At 48.6% G+C, this 27638-nt stretch overlaps 1 protein-coding gene across 1 annotated transcript in view; it reads right to left on the minus strand.

Moving 5' to 3' along the window:
- The window catches only part of Atp1a1 (ATPase Na+/K+ transporting subunit alpha 1), a 28784-nt gene extending 2388 nt beyond the window's left edge, over positions 1 to 26396 (minus strand). The window contains exons 1-21 of the mRNA XM_038311048.1: positions 26125 to 26396; positions 16488 to 16598; positions 15641 to 15700; positions 13838 to 14041; positions 13057 to 13170; positions 12622 to 12756; positions 12391 to 12508; positions 11833 to 12101; positions 11155 to 11353; positions 10365 to 10474; positions 8431 to 8565; positions 7745 to 7937; positions 6127 to 6302; positions 5016 to 5152; positions 3912 to 4062; positions 3241 to 3409; positions 2967 to 3121; positions 2457 to 2580; positions 1130 to 1275; positions 878 to 1008; positions 296 to 397 (exon numbers count right to left, since the gene is read on the minus strand). Coding sequence (XP_038166976.1) covers positions 296 to 397; positions 878 to 1008; positions 1130 to 1275; positions 2457 to 2580; positions 2967 to 3121; positions 3241 to 3409; positions 3912 to 4062; positions 5016 to 5152; positions 6127 to 6302; positions 7745 to 7937; positions 8431 to 8565; positions 10365 to 10474; positions 11155 to 11353; positions 11833 to 12101; positions 12391 to 12508; positions 12622 to 12756; positions 13057 to 13170; positions 13838 to 14041; positions 15641 to 15700; positions 16488 to 16598; positions 26125 to 26136 — 2951 coding nt within the window. The 5' untranslated portion in view covers positions 26137 to 26396. The remainder of the gene's footprint in view (positions 1 to 295; positions 398 to 877; positions 1009 to 1129; positions 1276 to 2456; positions 2581 to 2966; positions 3122 to 3240; positions 3410 to 3911; positions 4063 to 5015; positions 5153 to 6126; positions 6303 to 7744; positions 7938 to 8430; positions 8566 to 10364; positions 10475 to 11154; positions 11354 to 11832; positions 12102 to 12390; positions 12509 to 12621; positions 12757 to 13056; positions 13171 to 13837; positions 14042 to 15640; positions 15701 to 16487; positions 16599 to 26124) is intronic.
- Between the last annotated feature and the right edge of the window lie 1242 nt (positions 26397 to 27638).

Below are 27638 nucleotides of genomic sequence, written 5' to 3' on the forward strand. Positions count from 1 at the left end.
TAAGGACAGCTGGACTGTGACAGCAGAGGACCTGAGGGCTCAACAGTTTGCTGTTGAGCAATTTCAAGAAACCAGAGCTTGTGCAGTCTCACCTTGGGCCAAATCCTCGGCCCTGGCAGGTCTCTATCTGCTGTCTGGTTTACTGGTGGATCTGGCTTTCCTATTTTCCAGTGCAGATGAACTCTTACACATACCAGTCAGAAGCCCAGCGAGAACAGGCACTCATACACGGCACGAGGGGAAAAGCCACATAAACTATGTCTGCACCTTTTGGAATGCAAGAGGCCCAACTTACTTGAGGGGATACATCCTAAGGGCAGCGCCCATCCCAGGGCAGTAGGACAGGAAAGCAGCAAGGGCCGTCTCTTCAAAGAGGCCAAATATTAAGATCTTGTTCCTAAAAGTCAAGGGAGACCAAGGTTTACAAGTTGTTAAGTGCTGATTTCTCTTCTAATGCTGTGTGTGTGTGTGTGTGTGTGTGTGTGGTGGTGGTGGGGGAAGGCAGATCAGCACCTAAAATGTCAGCTCTCAGCAAGATCTGATGGGTAGGATGGGGAAGGCTGAGCATTCTTCTCTGTGGGTGTGTCCAGTATTTTAACATTGCAACATCTTGTCATCTACAAAGAGACTGAGAACTGCAAAGGCTTGAGAACTGCACGTGTGGGGGAGGATTGAGAAAAAAAACAAAACAAAACAAACCTAAAAACTCTTTAAGTAAAAGTTGGGCTCTATTCACAGGTATCTTGAGTTTGATACAGGCTATACACGCCTGGTGAAGAGTCCAGGAACTAGGGCATGGGTGTCAGATGCTTGGCTTATTGTGAAGATGCATTTAAAAATTATCAGGTCCTTTTTTTCTGTGCCCTTCACAACTTACTTCATCCCCTGCTGGAAGACGGAGTTCCTTCTGGTCTTGCAGATGACCAAGTCAGCCCACTGCACCACCACAATACTGACGAAGAAGGCCGTATGGCAGGTAAACTCCACTATCTTCCTCTGCTCATAGGTCTGAAAGGGGAAGCAGGTGCCTTAGACCTGGCTCTTCCCCCACACAGTTAGCGGCAGCCAGTGCTGCCAGTCCTCAGGGTTGTAGGAGCACTGGCTTCCATCCCAGTAAACAGTTACTTACCCACTGCTGCCCGTAGCTGTCTTCCACATCGTTGATCCAGCGGTCATCCCAGGTCTCTCGGATGCCCAGCAGGTGAAAGGGGAGGAAACCGTTCTCGGCCAGAATCACAAAGTAAGTGAAGAAGCCTCCCAGGGCCTGGATCATACCTATGTTAGAAAAACCACCTGAGTGCTAGCCCTCACCCACGGCCCCTCTCTTCAGCCCATCATCCCAGCAGCCCCAGGGCATTCAGGGCAGAAGTGGGGGTGGGTTTTCTGGATCACTCATTAAGGCACAGCACAGGAAGACATGCCAGCCACTGTCTCTTGTGGGCCGAGGGCTGGGAGGGAGCATGTTGGACACACTGGGCTCAAGGCCCCTCTACTCTCTGAGAGTTGGCAAACACAAAGGTTTTCCTCTTAAAACACCCACTTCTCTTGCCATCCGTTGCTTTTGTCAGGGCATAAACCTTATAAGAAATCAGTTTTCTTGCTTTCTAATAAAAAAAAAAAAATTCATGGTTTCTCTCCTACTTCAAGACTTCCACATACTGCCACTTTGCTAGCCCCTGATACATCTTGTGACCAATCCTTTCCTCCTGTCATCCAACCAAGACAAGACACCCCAAGTTCTCCAGAGCAGAGCCATCTCTCTCTCAAAACTACGTCTTCCTCAAAGATGTGAGATACTCTCAGCTGCTCTGTGACCAGTAGTTATCTCATGGAAGTTCATCATAATTTCTGTAAGATGCTAATCCATGTTACCCTTCCCAGGTGTCCACAGACCTAACTGCTAACAAGATCAAGTCACTTATGGTGGCTTGCTCTATGTTCTCTTAAAGGAGAAGAAAGGCATTAAAAGTGAGGGCATTTGAATTTTCTATCCCCCAGATCGGATGGCTGGCCACTCTGCTGGAGCAGAAACCTGGGAGAGATGAGGGTCGGCAAAACCATCATTTGGAGAGGACCCACCGAGCAAACTTTTGATGCCGAATCCCCCATCCCAAAGAGACAGAGAAACTTGATTGATCCCTTCCCCTACCACCATGGAAAGCTGCCTGAGTTGAGGAGTGCAGAGCCAGGCACCTGATACCACAGGGCTCCGCGAGGAAGGCGTAAAGAGTAGAGTTTTCCCAAAAACCACCAGTTCTCTCACAGCAGAGAGACTCCAGTCTGGTCCCCATCTCCCTTCGCTGCACACTCAGAACTGAACCCAGGGCCTGACTCTATGGCTGCACTGCCTCCCCATCTGTCGCTCTCCAGTCTGAACCCTGTCACAGCTTATCCCAAACAGAAAATATCCCCTCAGGCCCTTCCCAATGACTGTTCCACATAGGGGCAAGGCTCACCGATCTGCCCATAGGCCATGCTGATCAAGCGCTCATTCACAAGTTTGTCAGTTTTGGGATTTCTGGGTTGTCTCTTCATGATGTCGCTCTCGGCCTGTTCATAGGCCAGGGAGATGGCGGGAACCTGGGGGGAGGTGAGAAGGGGCAGAGAGTAGGTATTAAAATTCTTGCTCCCTCTTAAAGAGAAAAAAAAAAAGATTTGTGAGCGCATGTTGAGCGGGAGGCCTGGCAGGTACTCTTGACCACTGAGCCATCTATCTAGTTAGTCCCTTGGCCTCTTTTTTTATCTGAATGGCTTTTTTTTTTTCTGTTGTTTAAGCACACGGAACACACTATTAGGGAATCCAGTGTTTTCTTGAGTAAATGGATACAAAAGTGAGACTTCTTTTCTGGTAAGTCAACGTGGACAACTGTCCTGATGACAACCGACACGGAGCCAGTGATACAACAGCCCTACAGGTCCCAGGAACAATGAATACCACCACATGTGTGGCCACGACACTCACGTACCATGTCAGTGCCCAAGTCAATGCAGAGGATGGTCACAGTCCCCAGGGGCAGTGGAATGTTTGCAATAATAAATATCAGGAAGGGGGTGATTTCCGGAATGTTACTGGTGAGGGTGTAAGCGATGGATTTCTTCAAGTTATCAAAGATCAGACGACCTAGAAAGGCAAGATGTTTTTATTGTACGGCTGAGGAGACGGGCTGACAAGAAACTGAATGCCTCAAGAGTTGAGGCGCCCTGCCTGCCTGTTGGGGAGCCCCCCAGAAGAGCTCTCACCTTCCTCCACTCCAGTCACGATGGAGGCGAAGTTGTCATCCAGGAGAATCATGTCAGCAGCTTGCTTGGAGACATCTGAGCCCACGATCCCCATGGCAACCCCAATATCTGCTTTCTTCAAAGCCGGAGAGTCATTGACACCATCCCCCGTGACGGCCACGATGGCACCCTGCCAGAGGAGGAAGAGAGGGTTAATAAAGCCCCATTTCTTTGCAGGGATGAAAGGAAGGGAGAGGCAGTCAGCAGATTATAGCTCCCCTCCTAGCTCACGGAGGCTGCACGGAGTTTGGGAACTATCCTTCCTATCCCAGTGCTCACACAGGTCCCACCCACAATGACAAGCATATTCGTGCTATTTAACCTGGACTACTTGGAGGAATGACCCTGGTAAGTAGCCCTTATAAATTAGGGAAGGGTTTCCTGGCAACCTCCACTTCCACTGAAGACACTAGGACCCCATCCTGCTGCTCCTGGAGACTCCACTTAGGCTTAGCTCCGGGCTACAGTATGGACAGGGCCCCAGGCTTCTATCACCACGTCACGGCTGAGTCACCCTTCCTATGCCTGGAACTCTCTGCTACACAGACACAAAGAGCCTGTTCTCTCCCTCCACTTTGCTCTGTTGTCACTGGACCTGGGGACCCAGGACCCGATCCTTGCAGCTCACTGACCTGCCGCTGGCAGCCCTCCACAATGATGAGCTTCTGCTGAGGAGAGGTCCTAGCAAACACGATTTCTGTGTGGTACCGCAAAATGTCATCAAGCTCCTCGGAGGTCATGTCCTTCAAGTCACTTCCGTGTACCACACAGGCCTTGGCATCTCTAGAATTGGGATCAGGAAAGTAACCAAGGTTACCATACATTCACCCAGCACCTCAGAAACAGAAACAAGCCCCAAAGGACTTCCCCATCCCTTAAGAACTGGTTTCATTCAGGATTTTCAGACTGTCACATAGCTCGCCTACTCAAGGCTCACAGCCACCTGTGGCAGGCCTGCTTGCCACTTCCCCCTCCCCAACTCTATCAGACAGACTGAAATAACACCAACACACTTTTAGAAACAGCAGAGCTGAGAAAAACCTCTCCTAACCCAAATTAGGGTGAGAAAGCCATAGACCGATAACAGAATGAAGACAAGACGAATATGTCTCAGCTATCTGCTTTTTAATTGTGTGTGTACACATACATACATGTGCATGATGTGTCTTGTCTACACAGGAATGCATGCCAAGCCACACATATGGAGGTCAGAGAACAACTTCGTGCAGTTGTTTCTCTCCTTCTACCTGTAGACCTGCTGCAGGTATCAAACTCAATATCAGGCTAGCATGGCAAATACAGACCCTGAGCCACCTCACTGGCCTTCTAGTACCCATGTTTCAGTTTATGCTATTTCTCGTCCTTACTGTCTAAGTTATCTGATCAATTGTTTTTTTCTCATTTATTTTTCTCCATGTGGACCCAGAAACTGGCCAGACACTAATAGTCCAGTGGCTAACCACTTTGGACCAGAAGCTAGTTCAGACTATTTATTATCTGACTTCTCCAGTTCTAGGCACCCTAAACACTTCTGAGCCTCCACTTCCAAGTTCTGCATGACATCACTGTAACAAGCACCCCGAACAGCAAGTTCCACGTGGGTTAGTGTGGCTGTCTCCCTCTGAACAACAAGGTCACGTTCTGGTAGTACAGGTGCATTCCTACTCCTTTGGTGCAAGCCAAGAAACCAAGCAGTCCAGAGCCAAGAAGAGACTGTATTTAAGATCCTGCTGTACCTGGGGTTCACCTGGTTCACTGGAATGTTGAGGCGGGCAGCAATGTCTTCCACCGTTTCATTGCCTTCTGAGATGATACCCACACCCTTGGCAATGGCTTTGGCTGTGATTGGATGGTCTCCTGTGACCATGATGACCTGAAACAGGAAATCGGACAACATGCATCAACTCACCAAAATTATAAACACGTATTTACGAAAAGAAACTACAGCCCCAAACCAAGATTCTATGACACCTGATCACATCATATTGCATATATCACATCTTTTAACAGAAACATAAAAAATCCAATTTACTAAGGCAAAGGTGTGTCTAGGTAAAGGTATGACTAGGTAAAAGTGTGTATATGCAAAGTTGTGTATAGGTGCGTATACTGCTGGTTAGTACTCCATACCCACACAATTCTGAAGGAGAACAGTTAGAGATTTTAATCGTGCTTACATGAGTCTGTGTCAGGAGGTGAGGGAGAGCACAGTGCAGGAGTCCAGGGAAGCCAGAGGCATCAGATCCCCTGGAGCCTGAGGCACAGCTGGCTCTGAGCTGCATGATGTGGGGTGCTGGGAACCAAGTTCAGCTCCCACGCAAGAGCAGGAAGAACCCTTTACCACTAAGTCATGTCCCCTGCCCATGTTCCTACTTGTTTTAACATTTAGAAAAATAGCCTTTAAAAGAAACAAAGTACTGGGAGAATCATTTCTACCAAGCTTCTCAATGAAGTATTTTTGTAAGTGTAAAAACAGTGGAAACAACACAGTAAACACAATACAACATTGAGCCCAGAAAAGATAGAGAACAAGTCACCGAAAAGTCGGCTGAGAACACCAGGGGTCCACCATCCACTGCATTTCCAAATTGAAACCTCTTTTTTTCTAACTTTTCTTTTACATCATTTGTGTTTCTTTTTACCAAAAGTAAGGTGCTTTTCACCCCCCAACTTCACATTTGTTCTTTATCCAAAATTTTAATAGTATCTGATTCTTCAGGGCTGCACCCAAAGCTTTTGGAAATGAGAAACTGACAGGCATACCAAGAGAGAAAGTAGCTGCCTAGATCTGGGGAAACAGTCACAGGTAGGGAACTGTGATGGAGCCATGAAACACCTAGGCCCTACCTTAATTCCAGCGCTGCGGCATTTGCCCACGGCATCAGGGACAGCAGCTCGAGGAGGGTCGATCATGGAGATAAGACCCACAAAGCAGAGGTTATCCACAGGGAAATTGACTTCATCAGTGTCAAACTGGAAGCCTTCCGGGAACTGCTCATCAGGCAGAAGAAGGTGGCAGAAACCTGCAAAAGACGGCAGGGCACCCATGAGGGTTCCAGTGCTGTAGGCAGTGAGATCCACTGCAGCCATCATCCCTGCAAAGGGCACCCATGAGGGTTCCAGTGTGGTAGGCAGTGAGATCCACTGCAGTCATCATCCCTGCAAAGGGCACCCATGAGGGTTCCAGTGCTATAGGCAGTGAGGGACCACTGAGCCTATTATCCACCCTGACTACCTTGAGCAGGATGTTTCATGTGGAAGAGTCTAGTTTATGAATAATACACAGCCAGTAAAACAAGATGAAATGGCTGAAGGACATAATCCACAAGGAAGAACTATCAAGGGACAAGAATATTCCACGTGGAGAAACACTAGATGACAAGACTAGTTTTTAGTAGCAGCCCAGTAGGCTGCTCAGTGCCTATGTGATTATGTCTAGCTACCCATCTGGTAAACTGAGGGCATCTCTTCCCATCTAGTCACATGTTGCTGAGCACCAACATGGGCATTCATAGGAGCTGCTCTGAAGATGAATGCAGAGCAGACATCTGCTGTAACTGCACAGTGTGGTTGTATCACTCCTGCCTCTGCCTTCAGGACCGTGTGATGCTCAGTGTGGAATAAGAAGTGCTGTGCAGGCTCAAGAAGACTGCATCCTTCTTCCTTGGGGTTGGCGAAAGCCAAAAAGCAAAATGACTTCAGAGAGGATGGTAATTAATCTTTCATTTGGGCAGACAAGGGAGAGAAACACCGCCTATGGGTTAGCTTTTCAGAAAGGGTGTGTGACCCAGAGAAATCGACCAAGCGATCGGTTCTCAATTATCCCACCAGAAAGAATCAATAATGGATTTGTAGCTATCAACACATAAAATATTATAAGTGCCACTTGCCCAAATACATTGGAGAGTGGGCAAAGTGGAATTCTAAGCCTCAACAGCCAGCTACAATAGACAAGAAGCATCCTGGATTTTAGTTTGCTGCTGGTCTTATGAGTAAAGTGGTCACGTCCCATGGGCCATGCACAGTCATCCCAGGTGCTACTTAGGCACGCCAAAAATTAACAGATTTTAACTAAGCTTACAGAGTATGGCCATAACGAAGAGGTCCTACTTCCACCCCACATCCAGAACTGACCATCACGAGGCCATGGGTCTAAGTACAGGTCAGTAGCAAATTGGCAAGACTCTGTTTCCCAGTATAACCATTATGCCTCCACCACTCATCGCTTTAAACAATATAAGGCAAAAAAATGAAAAGAAGAAGAAGAAGAAGAAGAAGAAGAAGAAGAAGAAGAAGAAGAAGAAGAAGAAGAAGAAGAAGAAGAAGAAGAAAGAAGAAGCAGCAGCAGCAGCCAGATGGCCCCAGAAAGAACTAGAAGAATGTCCAAAGGACACAGAGATAGGTAACTGCTATGGCTGTCTATGACAAAGCTGTGCTCCGCAGCCATAGGCGGTCACTTGCATACCTAGCACACGCTCTCCAAGGCCTCCCAGTTCCAGGTAGGCATTCTGGAAGGCGTCTTTCAGCTCATCGTCCAGCGGCTGCTCCTTGCCGTGGAGGAGGATGGAGCTGCAGCGGTCCAGGATCCTTTCTGGGGCACCCTTCATCACCAGCAGGTGTTTAGGCTCGGATGTGTTTGGGTTCTTGTGAATGGACAACTGCAAAGGTTATTTAGGAAGAAGCATTAGGTGGGTGCATGTGGCAGTCCGGGCTCTCCTAACCAGCTAGTATTTACAAGCCAAGACGAGCTAGTATAATATTTACAGGCTAGTATAACAAGCTAAGGTCTCCTTTCTGAACCCGTAAATATCTCACGATACATGATGCATGCTACAGACGAGAAAAAGAAGCGAGCACTGTACTGTGTCTAAGTGCACATGTGAACAGGAATCTTCTGTAAGCATGCTCACAGAGGCAACCCTCCGGAACTCTTGGGGAACCAAGATGCTGGCTATTGCTTGTGTACACAGATTCTCCCTCCCCTTTCAGCCCCCAACAGCACCCAGAGAGGTTTCATTTGTCCTATGATATTGAAATAAAAGGAGACTTTCAAATTTAAGGGGAGACCTCGTAGAGCCCGAGTGGAGAGTGTCTCTTCCTCTAGCTCACCTCCCCCAGCCTGCCCTGTGTGGCCGCCCCAGATCTACACACCTGGTACTTGTTGGTGGAGTTGAAAGGAATCTCCACTATCTTGGCATATTTCTCCCGCATCTCCATCACGGAGCCACAGCAGACCTCAATGCACTTTAAGAGCGCCGACTCGGAGGCGTCTCCTGCAACTGCCCTCTGGGAACAGAGAGACATCACCTGTTAATGCCTGGGCCAGGCTGATTCACAAGACTTCGCTGGGAAACAGAAAGAACTCTGGGCAGACTCCAATCTCCTCAGTGGCAGAGAAAACAGGCAAAGGCTGACCCAGACCAGGCCCTTCAAAGCGCCTCAGGCAAGTCTAAACTCCAGCCCCACCCACCTCAGCTTCAGGAGGAGGGGTGCCTGAAGGCATGGCTGCCAGCACACCCTCCTAACCTGCTCAGTCTATTTTCACTTCTGCAGGCCTGCTAAAAAGCCACACAGTCAACACTACTCACAACTAAACATTGCTGGCTCTAAGTCTGAAAAAAAAAAAAAAAAAAACACCCTAACGCATACACTCTACTATCATTCATTGGCCCAGACTTTAAAGTAAAACGGCTCAGGGTTCAGAGCCAGGCAATCGTGTCAAGGGCAAAGCAAAGGGTTCCGTGCTCTTAACCTAATTCAGTTGTAGAGGGAAAAAAACAAACCACCTGGCTGACTGACTCTCACAGCTCTGGCGGTGGTAGTATTTCAGCGGCTTCTTCACTTTGGGGACACACACCTATGCTTTCCACGGTCTCCTTGCTCTGTCACACAGCTATCTTGTCCTACTAAGCAGTTCTACCTGTAAACAACTTCTATGCAGGTGAACAGTTTAGACCTCCGACACGAAAGCCTGGACCAAAGGAACACACGAGGACAGCAAGCCTGGGTAAGAAGGGTGGTGGTGGTGATGAGCATTTTTAAGAAAAAAGAAAAGCCAGCTATTGGACAGACTGAAGTTACTCCCAGAAACCTTGCTAGGGAGGGGTTAGTAATGCTATTGACACAGCTCAGTTAGTTATCCAAATACTTCAAACACCTCTTGATAATCTCCTTAGTTTTTTTTTTTTTTTTTTTTTTAAGTCAGGAAAGATAGAAAAATGCCTCCTTTGAGGTAAGGCAAAGCACAAAGCAGCCATCTTCAGTGTGACTCCCAAGACAAAGAGCATCACTCTTAAACCAGCTTCAACCCAACGCCAAGCAAACTGCCTTCTAAGAACGAGCAAAACCTAGCCTCACAGGAGAAGCCACCTCAGACTCATCTGAGCTGTACCCGCTTTGGCAACTGTGTTTATACAGAGAACCCCACAGGCAAATAGCTTCATAGAGGACAGATGGAGCCCAGGGAGCCTCACACAGCTCCTTGACATCTGTAACCCATGGACCTTCTGGAATGGCACCGTCATAGACTCCGTGAGCATTCCAGAGGGCCGAGACCCATGCTCCATCTTATTTCTGCATCATTAGCAAGTGAGCTAAGGACAAGTGAGATAAGGGGAATACCTGAGCTATTTTAAGCACACAAATGGCTTAAGGGATTTACTGCAATCTAGTGTATCTGAACATGCAAACCCAGTTAAGAGTCACTGACACGGTCTCCCTGTCCCCTCGGTTAGGTGCTACCATAGGAACAAGGGTAAAACTGGTCCACTCAGGTTTTCACCAAGAATCAATCTCTCTCTCTCTCCTCCTCACCGGCTCACTCAGGTCAGATTTTTCCCTTTATTTTCCCATTTCCCTCACTGACAGATTGTGGCCCCTGAGCACTTCAACGCTCCAGGCAAGACAATCTTTGCTACATGGAGCAAAGATTCCTACAAAAGCTCTCAAGCGTTCTTCAATGAGGTTGGCTTTCTACTCACAAAGGTAAGGTGCTGTTTAGAAAGAGCGGTGGCTGTTCTTACGTGGTGACGATACCCTTACCTCCACCTCAGCCCCAAACAAGCAAGAGCAGTTCTGGAGTATACCTTAAGAATAGGCAGGTTTTCTTGGTTTGCTTGAAACACTGCCCTGTTACAGAGACCAGCAATTCTGGACAGAGCGAACCAGGTGGCTGATGTCTTGTCAAAGGAGACCCCTGATGGAAAAAGAAGACATGACCGGAAAATGATGTGTTGACTTTTTAAAAATTAACTTATGTGTGTGTTTCTCTGTGTGTGTGCCTGCATGAACTGATGTGTCCCAGGAGCAAGCAGGTGCTCAGAGAGGTGAGAGGCATCGATCTCCAGGAACTGGAGTTACAGGCAGCTGTGTGAGCTGTCCTGACATAGCTTCTGGGAACCAAACCCAGGTCCTCTACAAGTTCAGCAAACACTTTCTTAACTGAACCATCCCTCTAGCCCCAAGACTAGTTAACTCTGAATGCTGTTGAAGTCCCCCAAAAATCCAAAATGATACATCTCATTTCCTCCTTAAACACATTAGCTTGTAGTGATTCTCAGTCGCATGCATAGGGCAAATTAATTTTTCTACACACACGCACGCACATACTTTATACCTAACAATAAATACCAAACTAAAAAACACTGCCATGAGCTCAATCAATCAATCAATCAATCAATCAGTAAATAAAATGCAAGTGGGGCTGGCAAGATGGCTCAGAGGGTGAAGACTCTTGCTGTCTAGTATGAGCTGCCTGGATCCCTGGAACCTACATCCTGTAAGTTGCCCTCTGACCCCCACATGGGTGCGACAGCACACCTGTGCCCACACACGCAAGGCAAGCAGGTGCTGCAGGGTGAGGTGGCCCTGTCTTACCGCTCTGATTCTCCGTGGTGTCAGCTTCATGGATTTGATTGTCAAACCACATGTGGGCCACTGTCATCCGGTTCTGAGTCAGAGTTCCAGTTTTGTCTGAGCAGATGGTAGATGTGGACCCCAAGGTCTCCACAGCTTCCAAGTTCTTGACCAGGCAGTTCTTCCTTGCCATGCGCTTGGCAGTGAGTGTCAGGCATACCTACAGACAGGGCAGGCAACAGAGGACGTCACTCAGCCAGGCTGCAATGCCACACAGATTCCACTACATCCTAATATGGAAGGAATTTATTTAAAATTCAATTTTCCCAACCTTCTCCTGAAGTCATGATGGTAAAACTTCATGATGATGGTGGGAACTTCCTCCCATTCCCCCGCAAAACAACAAAATTTATCAAGTGGATCCTCCATAATGACCTCTAAGTTTTTATTCTCCTTCACTGTCCCGTTTTAACTTCCATGATAACTTAAGAACAACGCTATGTTTTTGGGGTTCTGATAAACCTAGGCTGATGTTTTCTCTGTCAGAGTTTACCATGCGATTTGGAACCAAAGGCTACACAGACAGATACAGAACATAAATATAGAAGTTAGAGACTGCACAAGAGGCTCAGGGCCGAGTCCTGCACCCACACAAGCTGATCTGAGTGGTGTTGACTGCTGATGTCCCGGGCATCTTACCGTGACAGTGGCCAGCAAACCTTCGGGCACGTTGGCTACGATGATACCGATGAGGAAGATGACAGCCTCCAGCCAGGTGTACTCAAGGATCAGGGACAGGATGAAGAAAGAGACCCCCAGGAACACGGCCACACCCGTGATGAGGTGGATGAAATGTTCAATTTCTTCAGCAATGGGTGTCTGGCCCCCTTCCAAGCCGGAAGCCAGTGTGGCGATCCTGCCCATCACAGTTCGATCTCCAGTGTACACGACGATACCGCGTGCAGTTCCTTGAGTGTCAGGGAAGGGAAATGGTCAGCTAGGCCGGAGAATGTGCTTGGTTTGAAAAGAGACTGAATATAAACGCATAGACTTCTGTCCTAATAAGGCCGAGCTCTCTGAATAACTTGTTTCAAAGCAGAATCTCTGGTGAAGTGATTGCCACACACTGCCAGGAGAGCCGGGGCCATGCTGGCCGGCTGCAATTGTGCTCATCATCTCCCTCTCTCCCTCCCTCCCTCCCTCCCTCCCTCTCTCCCCACCCACAGTAAAAACAAAGTCATGTCTGACATACCCTACCTTCCACACAGTTGGTTGAGAAGAAGGCAATGTTCCTTGTCTCCAAGGGGTTCTCGTTGGTGAAATCTGGGGACCGAGTCTGGGGTTCCGACTCACCCGTGAGTGAGGAGTTATCCACCTGTGTGTAAGAGTAGGTGCAGGGTGGGTACTCGGGCTCACCACGGGCTACTGCGACCCTCAGTTCACTCTGCCTACTGAGCAGAGCTAGCCAGAAGTCTCCCGGCAACCTACCTTGCAGCCATTTGCAGATATGATCCTGAGATCAGCAGGGATCCGGTCTCCACCTTTCACCTCCACCAGATCTCCGACTACGACATCTTCTGCATTGATGCTCATCTTCTCACCGTTTCGAATCACAAGTGCTTGCTTTGGAAGGGAAGACGGTTGACACCATTAGATGGATCCCAACAAGGAAACGGTAAAGTTCAACATAAGACACCCAAGTTACACGTGAACTTATCCCAAGTTACCTGAGCCTATGAGCCTACGGCAAAGATGCCATTCATTATACAAAACACTGCAGCTCCAAGAGTTACCCTAGAGCCGTTCCCACCAGATACTGCTTAGACAGCATCACTTCATACCCGGAATATCTAAGCCTCACATTAATCTATGTTGAGAGAGCCATCCAAATCTCTCCAAAAGGAAGGACAAAGCAGCAGGTACCTGAGGGACCATGTTTTTGAAGGATTCCATGATCTTGGAACTTTTAGCTTCTTGATAATAGGAGAAGCAGCCAGTTATGATGACAACAGCAGAGAGCACCACACCGAGGTACAGCTGGAAGGAAGCAGACAGGACTGTTAGCCCCGCGACTCTTCACAGTGGGAATCGTCAGGATTTCGGGTGGAATGAAAAGATCTGGCGCGGTCATGGCTGCAGAAATAGGAAACTCACATCTGCACGTTCATCTCTCTGGAGCCTGAGGACCAGTGTGTATGTGTGCATGTGTGCGTGGTGTGTATATGTGTGTGTCACATCTTCACATTTATTTCTCTGGAGCCTGAGGACCAGTGTGTGTGTGTGTGTGTGTGTGTGTGTGTTTGTATGTGTGGTGTGTATGTGTGTCACATCTTCACATTTATTTCTCTGGAGCCTGAGGAATGGTGTGTGTGTGTGTGTGTGTGTGTGTATGTGTGTCTCTGGTCACTAACTTGATAAAGCTTTTACAAATATTCTAAGTGAATCTATTTCTCCTGCTATATTTATTAAAACAATACTATCTTTCCATGAGCTTCTAAAGAAACTTTTCTAGGCAAGTATAATACACCTTAGCGAAGAGCTACGTTCTGCCACCTACGAGCGGCAGCCCCAACCTACGCCAAGACCTCAGCAGAGCTGCTACGGCCCAGAGCTCTGAAGGACCCAGACTGCAAGAAGGGCTAAGTGTGAAGAGGAAGAGAGAGGGTCTAGGAGGCGACAGTGCTCCCGAAACCACATGACTCACATCGTCATTTGGTGGTTCCTCTTCCGTAGCACTTCGGATGCCATAAGCCAAGAAACAAAGAATGGCTCCAATCCACAGCAACATGGAGAAGCCCCCAAACAGCTGCCGACAGAATTTGACCCATTCAGGAGTGGTGGGAGGGGGTGTGAGGGCATTGGGGCCATCCCGGGCCAGGATCTCAGCAGCCCTCGCAGGAGTTAAGCCCTGAGGAGTAGAGAGGTATACATCAGACCATTATAAGCCAACACGCTCCCCTAATAACAAGAAGTTCACAGTAGGATTAGGTACGAAACAGGCTCCCAGCTACAGAGCCAGGTAAAGCCTGCCTAACCCCTGCCTCCTCCCCCAAAGTAAGCAAGGGATTCCAGCAGACAAAACCCATTCCCTTAGGAACCTGTAATACCCTAAGACCTCATTTAAAATCTTTTTGGAACCATGGAAAATCTGAATCAGGTTGATTTTTTTCCCCCTGAAGTTTTAGACTGAAAAGGTATCTACCTTAACAAACCGGTTTGGTTTGAGAGTTTTCTGTGAGTTCATCCTATTCGGGGGAGGGGCAAGCCCACAAACAGGAGAGCAGGAATCCAAGCGCTTACTGAGTTAACAGCCAAGCGGTAACTACAGAACTCCATGCTCACAATGGTAATAGAAACACTGGCCTGGCAGCGAAGGGCTCACCCACACGCATACTTCAGCTAACTCCCGGGCAACCTGTCAGTAACAGTGTTCACCGGAAAGGCCACTGCACAGCAGCCTGCATGGTCTAACCTGTCTCAGTGGCAGACATGAGACTCACGTGAAGAGGAGAAAACAGCGTTACTTTTGTATTATCAAAATATCAGGTTAAAAAAGACAGAAGACATCCTGTCTAAAGTGTCTATTTACATGTGCTTGGTGTTTGTGTTATTTTTAACATTGGTGTCAACTATTAAGAGTGAGGAAAGAAAAAAGGAAACAGTAAGAGGAAAAGCAAGGAATTACTCAATATCCTCATTTGACTCCAGTCCCTGCTGGGTTATTCACTGTTAGGTTAATAAAACAATGACCCAACATTTGAGCCCTATCTACACCCCTAGCACTGGGTTGGGGCCTTTAACTAGCCTGCCTAATTTGGCAATGATCTCTTATAGGCTACTAACCAACTTTATAAGTAAGGGGCACACAGCACCCGAGGTAACTGACTTTGAGTCCCAGATAGCCTGCTGACCTAAGAATATAATGAAAACAAGAAATAATGGGTAAAATGCTTAGAGAAGAGATGGCCTGGCCCACAGCATTGGCAAGAGGGTCTGAGTAGAGCTGAGGCCCCTCTCTGAGCCCAGGGGCAGGTGTTCCAAAGGCCACCCACGCAAGTCACTCCACTGGCTGTGACTGTAGGAGCGAACACCATCTCCTCTCAGACCGTGTTTCACAGTGGTGGTAGAAAACTCAGTCAAAAGCCCCTAGATAGCAAAGATACAACACCCATTTTGAGGGAAGGTATTTTTGAAATTTGTACACATACAACAGGGTGACCGAAGTTCTGACACACCTCCATGAACCAGGCAAACACAGACAAAAGGGGAAGGAGCCTGGCTTTGAGACCACTTTCAAAACCAGGTGCTCACAATGCACTAGAAAACAGGGACACTAATGTCCACTCCCATGAGGTTTCAAGGGAGTGAAGTGCCAGCATAGAAGCCCAAGTTCTGCGTGGTCACTCAGCCAATGGTGGCTGTCAGTGCTTCCAGGGTCAGATGCTACGGAACAAAACACAGCAAGGGAGCTACAATTCGGTACGACAGGCTTTGGATGAGGACATACTCGGCTCAGGTCTGTTCCGTATTTACGATGGAGCTCATCAAGGCTGAGTTTATGGTCGTCCTAAGAAAAAAAGAAAAAAATAAGTACACACCCCAACACCAAAAGGGGAAAAAAGCACCATACCATCCAGCCCTCCTATTAAGTCATGAGAGAAACTTTCTTTCCACAGCTACACAGGCTAAGCATTGATCTAACGGCTTGCTCAGACAGTCAACGCTGGATGACAGATGTCCGCCATCACCTGCCACATCAAGTCACAGAGAGACAACTCTTAGAAGTCTGGATGAAGACCTCATCTGTGGAGGCAGACACTAGATACCTCAGTCATAAAAGCCTCCTCGGCCTACAGAGGCTGCAGGTCTCCAGTGCTCAGTATACTTCATAGAGAAGCAAACATCGGGGTACCAACCACACTTCCATTGCTTCTGGAGAGTGGATGGAGAAACTGTTTAACCCTTTAATCACTTTTAGAATTAGAGGCTGCAACCTCTACAACCGTGGGAGGAAAACTGCAAAGCGAATGCTGTGATCACTTTTACACCAGCCCCGTGACGGATGGGTAGGGTGCAGGAGCATACACTCATAGGTGCGAGATGCAATTATTATTATTATTATTATTATTATTATTATTATTATTATTATTATTATTATTGACAGGGTTTCTCTGTTTAATGGTCTTGGCTACCCTGGAACTTGCTTTGTAGACCAGGCTGGCCTTGAACTCACTAAACTCTGCCTGTTTCTGCCTCCCAAGTGCTTAAAGGGATTAAAGTTGTGAGTCACCACCACCCGGCTTGGTGCAATGAATTAAGAAAATCATAAACCCAATCTTCCTCCCAGCACTTACCATGGAGACTTCCTTCTTCAGCTCATCCATGTCCCTTTCCTTTTTAGCCTTTTTGCCCTTCTTGTCGACATGCTCGGACACAGCCGCGGGCTCATATTTGTCTCGTCCAACCTACAGAAGGGGGAAGGGAGGAGTGAGCTCTGTGCAGTGTCTGAAAACTCAAGGCTGTGCATTTCGCGTGTGTGTCACGGGGGAGGGGAGTGGAGGCTGCAGGGACATGTTGGTTGGGACAACCTCCGAACTTATACTGTGCGGTACATAAACAAAGCCATCGATGGTGGAGTACTGCCACCACCACGCAAGGCATCTGTGCCCACCCTAGGGTGTGAGGAGCAATGGGGAAGTTGCAACAGGCTTCAAAGAGCTTGCCAGGTCACCCTGCATTTGGGGTGAACAGTGGTCACTATGTTAAAACCCCTATTCTTTTCCGCTCTGCCCACTGAAGGAATGAAGCCACATTTCCATTAGTAATTTCGAGGCCAGCCCAGTACCTACAAGTGTTTGCGCTGTGAATCACACAGACAGAAGCGAAGTCCTGAGCCCCACTATCCACCAGTTAAGGAAGCTTGAGGGAAGTCACTAACTCCTGATGGTCAATTTCCCTTCCTATACCATAAGGACAGACAACCTAAGGCAGCATTTTTGAGGATTTAATGATACACTAATGCCAATCACTCCAGTGATTAAATTCTCACTGCAAAGACACTGAGCAATGTTTAAACATCTGTAGTGCTCACATAAAGACACTGACCGCATTTCGTCTTTTCAGACAGAAGTGAATGTCTAAAAGTCCCTAAAGTTTTCTTAAATGAGCACACACACACACACACACACACGCACGCACGCACGCACGCACGCACGCACGCACGCACGCACGCACGCGCGCGCGCAAAAGGAAAAAGAAAGAGAAGGAAGGGGAGTCTCCACCACATTCTATAACCTTAAAATAAAATAATTTTCCCCCAAATGAAAGGCCCTGGAAATGTTTTGACACAAGCAGGATGCAGGAAAAGCGGGCGCGTTATCGCGTAATTCACAGGATCCACCTACGCCTCTCAAAACTGGAAGAATTTTTAGAGAAAATGTTGATTCTATAGTTTAAATTTAGATCATTCCACTCCCCCACCCTGTTTAAAGTGCTTGAGCTATCTGTATGAAACCCGAACTTGGTACTCAAAAAAAAAAAAAAAAATCAGTCCACAGAGCAAGGGGCCTCTCCCCTGCAGGCCACCTCCCAGAGGGTGACACTAGTGCTTGGGGGCCCTGTGGCTATTGTTCCATGGGTCCCTCTTCTCCTTTTGAGTGGTACATTTAACAGCTACTCAAGCAAATACCCAGGAACTATCCTATCTACATTATAATCTTGTCCCAAATGAAAATAAAGCCAGAAAGCATGTGTTTCAGCCACCATACAGTAAGAGGCACACACAATCCAGCATTCACTTGAATTTGGAAGGCTCCAGAGAACGCGTGCTCAGATTAGTAGGTGCTGGAGATGTATCCAACGACCTGTGACTTGACAGACGTCTTCTTCCCTGAGAGCAGCTCACTTGAGTCTTCAGCTCATCTCCTCAGAGTGGAGAGGGGTTGAGACATTCCTGACATTCTCTTGGCTACAGAGCAACCACAGCTCTGAGGGCCTCCCTGCGCGTAGCTCTGCTGCCAGAGCTGAGGTGAAACATACATGTTAAAAAGGAAACGAGAGGGCTTTCACAGATGAGCCCCATCCCTTTCCATGTCTAACGGGAAAGCACAACCCTCTAAAGCCGGTTCAGAGACGCTGAACTAAAGGGCCCCTTCCTTCGTGGATGTGGCCAGTCTGTACTGGTTCTTAAAATCCAGCCCACAGTTTTAAGCAAGTTCAGTGAGTTTCATGGAAATACACTTACAGGAGACACAGTGTCAGAACCCCAGCCTCCCTGTCTGCAGGCTACAGCTATTCTCAGACTCACATTTTCCACTCCAAAAGGGAGGAGAGAGATACGGGCGAAAGTCAGCCCTGGACGCTTTCCAAAGTTCTATCACCTATCACAAAAGCAGGGCTTACGCCTTTTCCTTCACAGTTATTAAGAGCAAAGTTGGGGAGTCTACATTTCCCAATAGACAACCCCCTTTATAAAGTCAGGCTATTTAAGGCAGTTTTAAATAGGGATATCTATAAAAGGGACATGCAAAATTACTTGTTTTATATTAACATGCAAAACTACTTCTTCAAAATATTAGTTTTTCCAGTAGGCAATGTTTATCCTAAAGAACTAGGCAGCTTATCCGATTCGGTTCTTGCCCACAAGTAAAACAAGAATTTAATGCTAGTTCTTCCTGGTGCGAATCAAGAGATACTTAGATTCCTAGGGACACCAAGAACTGCAATTCCAAAGGAGGAAGAGTGTGCGTTTGTGGTGTGGGGTAAGACAACACTGTCCTTATTATTTCTACTAACAACAAAGGTCACGGCAGGGGAGTGGTAAGGTGTTTCCTCTGTGGACTTCACTGACCTTAATTTCTCCTTTCTTAATTCGAAAAGGCTGACCGCTTTCCCACTCCCTCCCCATGGAGGAGCAGAGTGACTAGCGCCCGCCACTGACACTCCCTCAAGTGGCTCTCTTTGGGTGTCTCTGAGGAAAACCATGGATGGGGCATTCAACAGGCTGTGCCATCTTCAAGAGGGCAGCTGGTTAAAAGGGAGTAGGCCACGCTATTACTTTTTTCCCATTCTAATTTAAGAACTGGGAAGTGGTAGCATGAAATATTCCATGTGACACTCCAAGGCTGACGGTGCCATTTCATGTGTCAGCCTGCGTGTCCTACGGACTCCACCTTCCCAAAGACTCTCAAGGAAATTCGCTACTGTTCGCTTTGGACAAAAGGGATGTTTGGAGATGGAAAAAAAAAAATCCTGGACAGGAAGAGCAAATCGTGATATGTAACAAGGTTTCATTGAGAAAGCACACGCGGACCAGTCCTTACAACACAGGAACAAGAAATCCCCGTGAAAAATGTTCCTTCCTCTTCTTCAGCTAATTCGTCATTAACAAGAAGGAACTGTTGTCTGGGGAAGGGAGATGACAACTTCAAATTTACCAACTATTACAATAAATACGACGATCTCTCGCTACACACATCCACACACCACACTACACATACCACACAGCATGCACACACATCCACACCACCCACCCACCCACACAGTGCAGTGAAATTTTCATGAGAACCTTTCTCCCCAGCAATCTTTCACTTTTGGCCTACACAGGCAGATTACCTCTGCCCTTTGACCTTCCCTGCACCCAGGGAGCACCGAGGGTGGCCTCCCAAGGCTTCTCACTACCAGCACCTCTGGTTCTACAGCCAGAGAGCTGAGGAGGCCTTTTCAAGATTTCTGGGGCTGGAGAGATGGCTCAGAGGTTAAGAGCACTGGCTGTTCTTCCGGAGGTCCTGAGTTCAATTCCCAGCAACCACATGGTGGCTCACAACCATCTGTACTGAGATCTGGCACCCTCCTCTGGCGTGCGGGCATACATCGAGGCAGAATGTTGTATACATAATAAATAAATCTTTAAAAAAAAAAAGATTTGGCCGGGCGGTGGTGGCGCACGCCTTTAATCCCAGCACTCGGGAGGCAGAGGCAGGCGGATCTCTGAGTTCGAGGCCAGCCTGGTCTACAAGAGCTAGCTCCAGGACAGGCTCTAGAAACTACAGGGAAACCCTGTCTCGAAAAACCAAAAAAGATTTCTGAAATTCCTGCTAAACTGCCCAAAGGGTTCTTCCTTGGAAGGGCAAGATCCCACCTCAGGTAGCCAGGTCGGTGAATGGGCTTTTAACTGCGGCCCATGTCATGACTCTAGCCCCGCAGCCACAGGTCCACCCAGCAGCAACCTGTCTTTGAACAGTCAACCTCAGTCTCCAGCTCGGTCACACCTGTTAACTCACTGGAGGCATTCCGGAGTTCGATTAGTCAAATCGGAAAACAACACCAAACAAACAAACAACAAACAAACAACCCCTGCATTGTTTCCAGAACTGAAAACAAAAGCTTTTGACTATCAAGAGGGGTTACAGACGTGGCAAAGTAACTGCCCTGAATGCTACCCAATTCATGGCTGGCCAAGAGGACTATGGAGACAGCACCTTTAAACTCAATTTGGCAAACTCCACCTTGGCAGGGAAGTCAGAGACAGGCTGATCTGACTGGTTGTTACAGTAGGCTTTGCCCAATTTTGGCCAACTGTTAGCACAAGGGGGGTAGCATCCCTTAATTTTCCTGGTTGTCATGTCAAACCTTCAAACTCAGCTCTGTCTGTAAGTCCTCTGCACAGTGCTGTACAAAGGTCACTGTGATAACCACACACATTACTGCCCTTCCTTGCTTCCTATAGAAACAGCTTTCAGACTCATTTTAAAGAAAGCATCAATCTGACCTTGTGTGCTATGTTTCCAATTGCTAGTGGGCCTGCGTGGTTTAGTTTGAGTTCATCTTTTCTGGCTGGAGGAAGGAGAGCAGTACCACGGCCTGGGCTGGGTGGTGGCTGACAAGTGGAGGACAGTGGACAGGCATGGCCCTCCAGTCCACAGTGACATTTCTGGACTAGCAGTTCTCTGCAGAGGAGGTAACCAAGGGGGTAACCCCTGTTCTATGCCTCTTCTTACTCCTGAAGATGCACATGCTGGGGGAATGTACTCCAGCAAGGCCAGAGCACTAGGCCCTTTGTGAACTCAGCTCAGTATCGAAACTTGGGCTGTAGCCCATCGGCCACAGGGACAGGAGCCACCACAGCTCCACGCCACTGGGTTCCCCCACCCATGGGAACATTACCTAACCTTTCTCCCCAGTGAATTCTTAACAACCTGCCGGTCCACCCCTCCAGCCGGAGTATATCCAGGATCATTTGACAAAATAAACATCGGAAGGCATGTGAAGAATCGCTATAGCTCAGATTTTCTTCCTCTTGAAATGTATTTGGTTCTCCCACTTACTAAAAGCACCAAACCCGTAGGACATCAACTTCTCCAAGAGGCCTGAATGAATCAAAAAGCACTGCAGAGGGGGGCATCAGTTTAGGGTAAGCCCTCAGGACTCTTAATAGGTGGTTTGAAACCTAGGAAGAAAACTGACTGCTGGGTTAAAAAGGGCAAGGCGCTGAAGGCCTAGAGAAACAGTCAGTGCCATGGAAGCTTGACAGGGAGAATGCAAATGGAGCCTGGGCACCCCAAATGCCCCAAGGCCTTAAATAACATCAGCATAACAGACTGGAAAGACAAACACCATGGCCCACAGATGACAAAACATTACAATGATCACCAGTCCCCAAATAATAAAGGCTCTAAAGATAAAGTCTGAGCTAACCATCAATCAACTTTTCAGATCACCAACAGAGAATATGAGATTGTTGTTACTAAATGGGGTTTGAATAAAACCCGATAAGAGACAATGCCCAGATATATTTCATTGTCAAGTCACAAAGCAACTAGAGAATGAGGTCTATTGGATTAAAAAAAAAAAAAGAATCCCTTTGGCTCAGGACCCAAATGAAACCAAAAGAAGGTGAAAGCGTGTGTGTATGTTGGGGGGGGGGGGGGCGTTCCTCTTTTCTCACTGACAGAACCTGTTATCCCAAACACCAAACAAATAACTGCTAAGGCTGTCTTACGATTCCCGACACCAGATTTCAGCACAGTTAACGAGGTGATTCACATGGAGAGAACAGTCGCTCTGACTCCAACCAAAGAACACACTTCCTCTCACACTCTCAAATTCAAGGCAACGCGAGAAAGTTCAGACCTGACTCGGTTAGTGCCCTCCCCACAATATATAAAAACGAAGGTGTTTTGAAGGTGCCGCATTGTAACGTTCCCTTTGCTAATTCACAGCAGCAGCCACTAGACATGTTCTCGGAGCAATCGAGAATTAGACAGGGCTGGCAGGGCTGGAGAAACAGTCTGCCCAGTGCTTTGTTATCCAAACCCAGTCACTCTGATTACTGTGAGCCCATCTGATCCGACACTCGGATTTCTTCTCCAGGCCTGCTGGCTGGCAGGGGGCCCTGGGCGCTGATGTTCCGGCTGAGAAATGGCCATCTCACCCAGTGAGACTTTCAAGAACTGAAAAAAACGACCGATGATCGTGGTTAAAGTGCTCACTTGGGAAGTGAAAGCTTATGACGGAAAATCCAAGACTGGATCTGCTTGTTAGACAAACGTAAGGGTTCCCAGTCATATCAGTGGATGCTTTCCTTGGAGGAGCAGTTAAGTGTTTCTCATTCTTTTCTGTCTTTTCTGTTTCTCAGGGGAAAGGAAAATTGTTCCATGGCTTTGAAGGGGCCAGGGACTCAAGGGCAGCAGTTTCTGGAGGTCGGTTTGCCTCCCAGTTCTAATGACTTAGTAAAGCCCAGCAGCAGTAGCTGCACCGTACACTGGCATGGTGCTCATTCTATAAACGGGGCATAGATGCCTCCACTTGATCTTCAGAGTGAGGACTCTACCTCCGGCCTGACTGGAAACTAAGCTTCAGGGCGATTGCTTTAAAACAAACAACAAAAACCCTGCTTGTCTTCAAATGAAGCAAAAATCTGACTCAGTTCTTCAGGGCTGTTTAATAATGCCTCCCTCTCATTATTGAGCTATTCTTAAAAGAACAGTCCGATGTGCAGAGAACCACTTATCTGTGCACTTGTTGCTAAGTAATCCTCAGGCCGTGGTTTGTTCAGGGATGGAGGGTGAGAGCCAAGTCTCTGCTTTAATGCTGGACCTGCTTCTTATTCTGAAATGTGATTTTAAGCTTTAGTCCTCTTCTGGATAAACACCCTACCAGATCTTTATGAAGCTTTTCAGGGTGGGGTGGGGGTGCTCTCTATCTTCCTAGGTTTATAGAGCAGCCTCCCCATGTCCTATTCTTCCACCCCAAGGTGAGTCATCATTGTTACAAACTTGCCAGCAGAGAACGCTACAAATTAACAAACAGCAAGCAGCCAAGACCATACAGCCTTCCAGCAGGACGGAGAGAACCTTCCAGGCAGGGAACTGTCGTACTCTTACACTGTATGACTGGCAGGCGAAAGGTGGAAGCAACCTCACACTCTCTGCTCTGTTCCCTGGGCTTCCCAGGATCTGTCCCAGTGCTCCTGGCAGGGCTGGGCCACTTTTCATTGGGAGGACTCTGCCTTCCAGTATTTTGAGTTGAAAGTACCAGCTTTATAGCAGCCAGTGGGTAGTTAGTCACACTTTCCAGTTTAGCTCCAAAAGGGCAGCTGATAAAGTCACCATACAACCAGCATTTCTGCTGACATGGGTACGTACCCTTTGTGTGCCCTGCACCTGAACCTCTTCCCTGCCTGGTCTTTAAATCACTACCCATAAACTAGTATTTCTTTTCTAGGTAACTAAGTTAATATTAAACCAAACCCATAACTGCAGGGTTAGGGAGACCTTCTCCTTTCCCATCTTTTATAAACTTAAAAATCTCCTGCATTTCTAAACAATTATGATGTCTACCTTTGGTGAGCTAAACGGTTGTGGGTGGTAGGCCTCATTGAGGATTTAAGCCGAGTCACTGGCAAAAACACTCAACAAGAAAAGAGGAAAAATCCTATTTTATCCAGGAATGATTCAGCAAGCTGGTTCTTCGCTTTCTTCCCAAATGTTTAGGACCCAGGCATTGAAAGCTAGGAAGAAACACCTGAGACTATCGCCCACACCTAAGCCCGATGGCACTTGAGAAAAGGGGAGTGGGATCACAGTGACCTTAAAAATTAGCGCCATTAAGCTTCCTGGTTAACCAATTATCAAAAGGGCTTTAGTCATCGAGCCACTCACCTTTTAATCCCCATGTGGAAAAATCCCAACATTTCAGTATGAACTATTCCTCTGACCAGTTCAGCCATCATAAGTCATTGCGAAAGACATGCACGCATACCTGGATGCATGCATGCAGCCTAGCATTTGATTTATGAGTCCTCCAGACACCTTTTGTTTCTCTAGACATTTATTTACATCCATTAAAAAAAAAAAAAAACCTTAGGTTAAACGTCCACTAAATACTCGGCTGGACTGTTACTGTACCACTCCAGTGTATATGAGATTCACCTAAGGCCTACAGCATGGCTGACTTAAACATCTGCCTGGCAGATATTTAATATTTATTTACAAACACGCCAATTCCTTCTGAAGGATAACTGAAGAGTTCTGCACATAAAGTCACGATTAAGAGATGGGTACGCTGTAGAGCAACAGGTTGTTTGGCACCTGTTGTCACCAAACAACCATTTGACCTTGAACAAGCCACTTCACCTTCTCGGGCTTTGTACTCCGGCAAAGCCACTCAAGGCCTCCACTTGACAAAGATACTTTTTGAGGGCAGAGGAGAGGAGAGGGGGTTACAATGAATACATGGTTTATAGGAATAGCCTAGATGGTGTATGTAGGATGGTGCGATACACGGGTGCCCTTTCCTTCCTGGGAAGTGGGGCCAGGCAGGCAGGCAGCTCTTGGCTCTGAGGCTGCAGAACCCGAGGCCCACACTGTGCTCTCCCACCTATTCACCGCTGCCTGGCTCAAGTCTTGTAATTATCACCTTGAAAACCCATTTAGTCTCTAGAGAAAGGGCTTCCCTCTGCCCCATCTCAGTATACAGGCGCCTTAGGACCTGCAGAGTGTCTAACAGCCTGACCCCTTGGCCAACCCAGAAGAGGATGGAGTGGATTCTCCCACCTGTATTCTCATGACTGGTGCTTTTTCACCCTAGGAACTGATATTTTCGGGGTTATTTTGGGTTATAATTTTTATCCGCTGGATTTGAGCTGTTTTGAGGTCAGGAGCTAATTCTTCCGAGGTGGATAGGAGTAATCAATCAAGGTGGGAACGTGGTCATGTCCCGGACCCCCCATTCCCTTCGGGAACAGTTCTTGGGAGAGACAGCAATACAAGAGGCAGGCATGGCTTTTCTAACCACCAACTGCCCAGTCTCCAGTCCTTTGTCGGACTGACTATACCCAGCGACCCTGGAGGGTTCAGCCTGGCCTCCTTCAAGAATCACCTCCTGACATAAATTCGCACACCCCTCCCCAACGTTAAGAAGGCAACACCAGCTACCAAAGGCTCACCCTGTTATGGAAAGTGGCCCATTTTAAAGCTCTCAAAAGTATACCTTAAAGGCTATCTTAGGGTTGTGAAGTCACACCCTGGCACCAGCTTCTTTGGGCTGGCTCTACAGTAAGGGGAAGCCAGTTTTTTTTTTTCCTTTGGGGGAGGGCGGTCGCCTCTGCGGGGAGCTGGCTGAGCCCCAGGGCCTCCAGGAGAAGGGAGTATCGACCCGGAGGCTGCCCTCGCCGGCGCCGGGACGCGGCGAGAACCGCCACCGCGAGGGGGCCCTGGCGGAGCTCCCCGGGGGGAAGGGGAGGAGCACTCCTTCCCCTGGGCACGGAGGGAGGAGGGAGAAAGGAAGCACAAGGCGCGCGGTGAGGGCGACCGGAGGGCGCAGGCAGAGCAGGCGCCTGGCTCGGGGATGCCGCCCCGGGTGCTCCCCCTCCGGGCCAGCCGCCGGCGCTCAGCGCCCGCTCCTCGCCCGCTCCTCCATTGCCAAGAGCCGGGTCTCCAAGTTGCTTCCTCCCTGGTCCCCTCCCGCGGCCCGGGCTCGCCCGACACTCACCCCCTTCCCCATGGCGGCTGCGCTGCGGGCCCCGCGCCGGGTCCTGTAGCTGGAGACTAGAGAGAAGAGAGAGCAGCTCCCGGCCGGGAGAGCGGGGCCGGGGGAGCCGAGAGGCGGGAACTAGGGCTGCTGCGGGAGGAAAGAGGGAGGACGGCTGGCGCCCCGGACCGAGGCCGCCGCTGCTGCCGCCGCTACTGCCGCCGCTGCCACGTGTCCGCCTCCTCCCGCCGAGGCTCCGCGCCCCAGACCCAGCCGCAGCTCGAGCCCGCGCCTCCTCCTCACTTCCTAAAATATGCAACCTGCGTGATGGCTCCGCCCACGCGTGCACGTCACCGTTACCGGAGCAACCTGACACCGGCTTCAGCTGGCTCCACCCCCGTCTCTAACCCCACCCCGTCGGGCCCCGACCGCGCTAGAGGCTGCCAGCCCCGGGCTCCCGGCAGGAGGGCGCCGGAGCCCAGGGCGCGCGTGTCCGGGTCTCGCGAGGGCTGCTGCGCGCCCGCCTGCGGGACAGCGGAGACTGGAGTGAGCTGCCTGCCGAGTAAAGCGTGGAAGGTCCGCAGTGGGTGCGGCGCAGGGGAACTGGGCTAGCCCACTCAGTCAGCTTAGCTTTTCTAGAGCGTCAGGGATCTCAAGGGGCCCGGGTTGGACTGCAGCTGCGTGACTCCGAGGGACTCTTTTCTGCGTAATGCAAGTTGGCGTCCATATGCCGACGTTCACCCCAGGCTCTTGATGCCTTCCCTTTGCTTCTTTCATCTTTTATCTTAGGGTCCCCTTACTGCCCTCTCAGTCCTCCACTCTAGTGGAGATGCTTCTGATCACACACGCGCGCGCGGACCGCATACACTTCCTTTCCTTCAAGACCCCAAAACGACTATCCGAAAATACAGCCAGTAAGGAAATTCATTCACAGCGCCGGGCGTGAATGAAACCTTGTGAAAAGAGGAGCGGGATGGTAACCTGCTTGTCCGAGGGATTCTCCTTTCCTGAAACCCAAAAGAATGCCCATTTTTAGTAAAAGGGGTGACTCAAAGGGGATATGTTTTGAAGACCTGTGAGTGGGGCTCCCATAGTCCTACCTCCCGCAGGGCATCCTTGGCTACCCAGAGGGGCTCATCAGTCTCCGATTCCATTCAACGCAAGCCCCTGGCAGTTGCAGGGTGGGGCTTCTTTCTATAGTTTCAGGCTGCTTAGCAGGCCCTGCAATGACTGAAGTTCAACATTTGAAAAGCAAAGTATTATTATTATTAACAATGTCAGGAAAGCAAGCGCTCTGGGAAAGCACAGGATTCAGAGGAGAAACTGGCTTTCCTTCTCTGGAAACTCCTATGAGAAGCAAGGGAAACATTAACTCTTTAGTGAGATAGAGACCCATCAATTTCTCGTGTCAGTTCTTTGTAAGATGTGGGGCTTGCAAAAGGGGGGAGGGGAAGGAGAAACACCCAAACAGCTAGCCACTGTGTTATCGTTTATTCCACAGAACAATGCTTAGCACTTCTTAGCCGCAACTGTTG

Source organism: Arvicola amphibius, chromosome 14 (assembly GCF_903992535.2).
Source record: "Arvicola amphibius chromosome 14, mArvAmp1.2, whole genome shotgun sequence".
NCBI lineage: Eukaryota > Metazoa > Chordata > Mammalia > Rodentia > Cricetidae > Arvicola > Arvicola amphibius.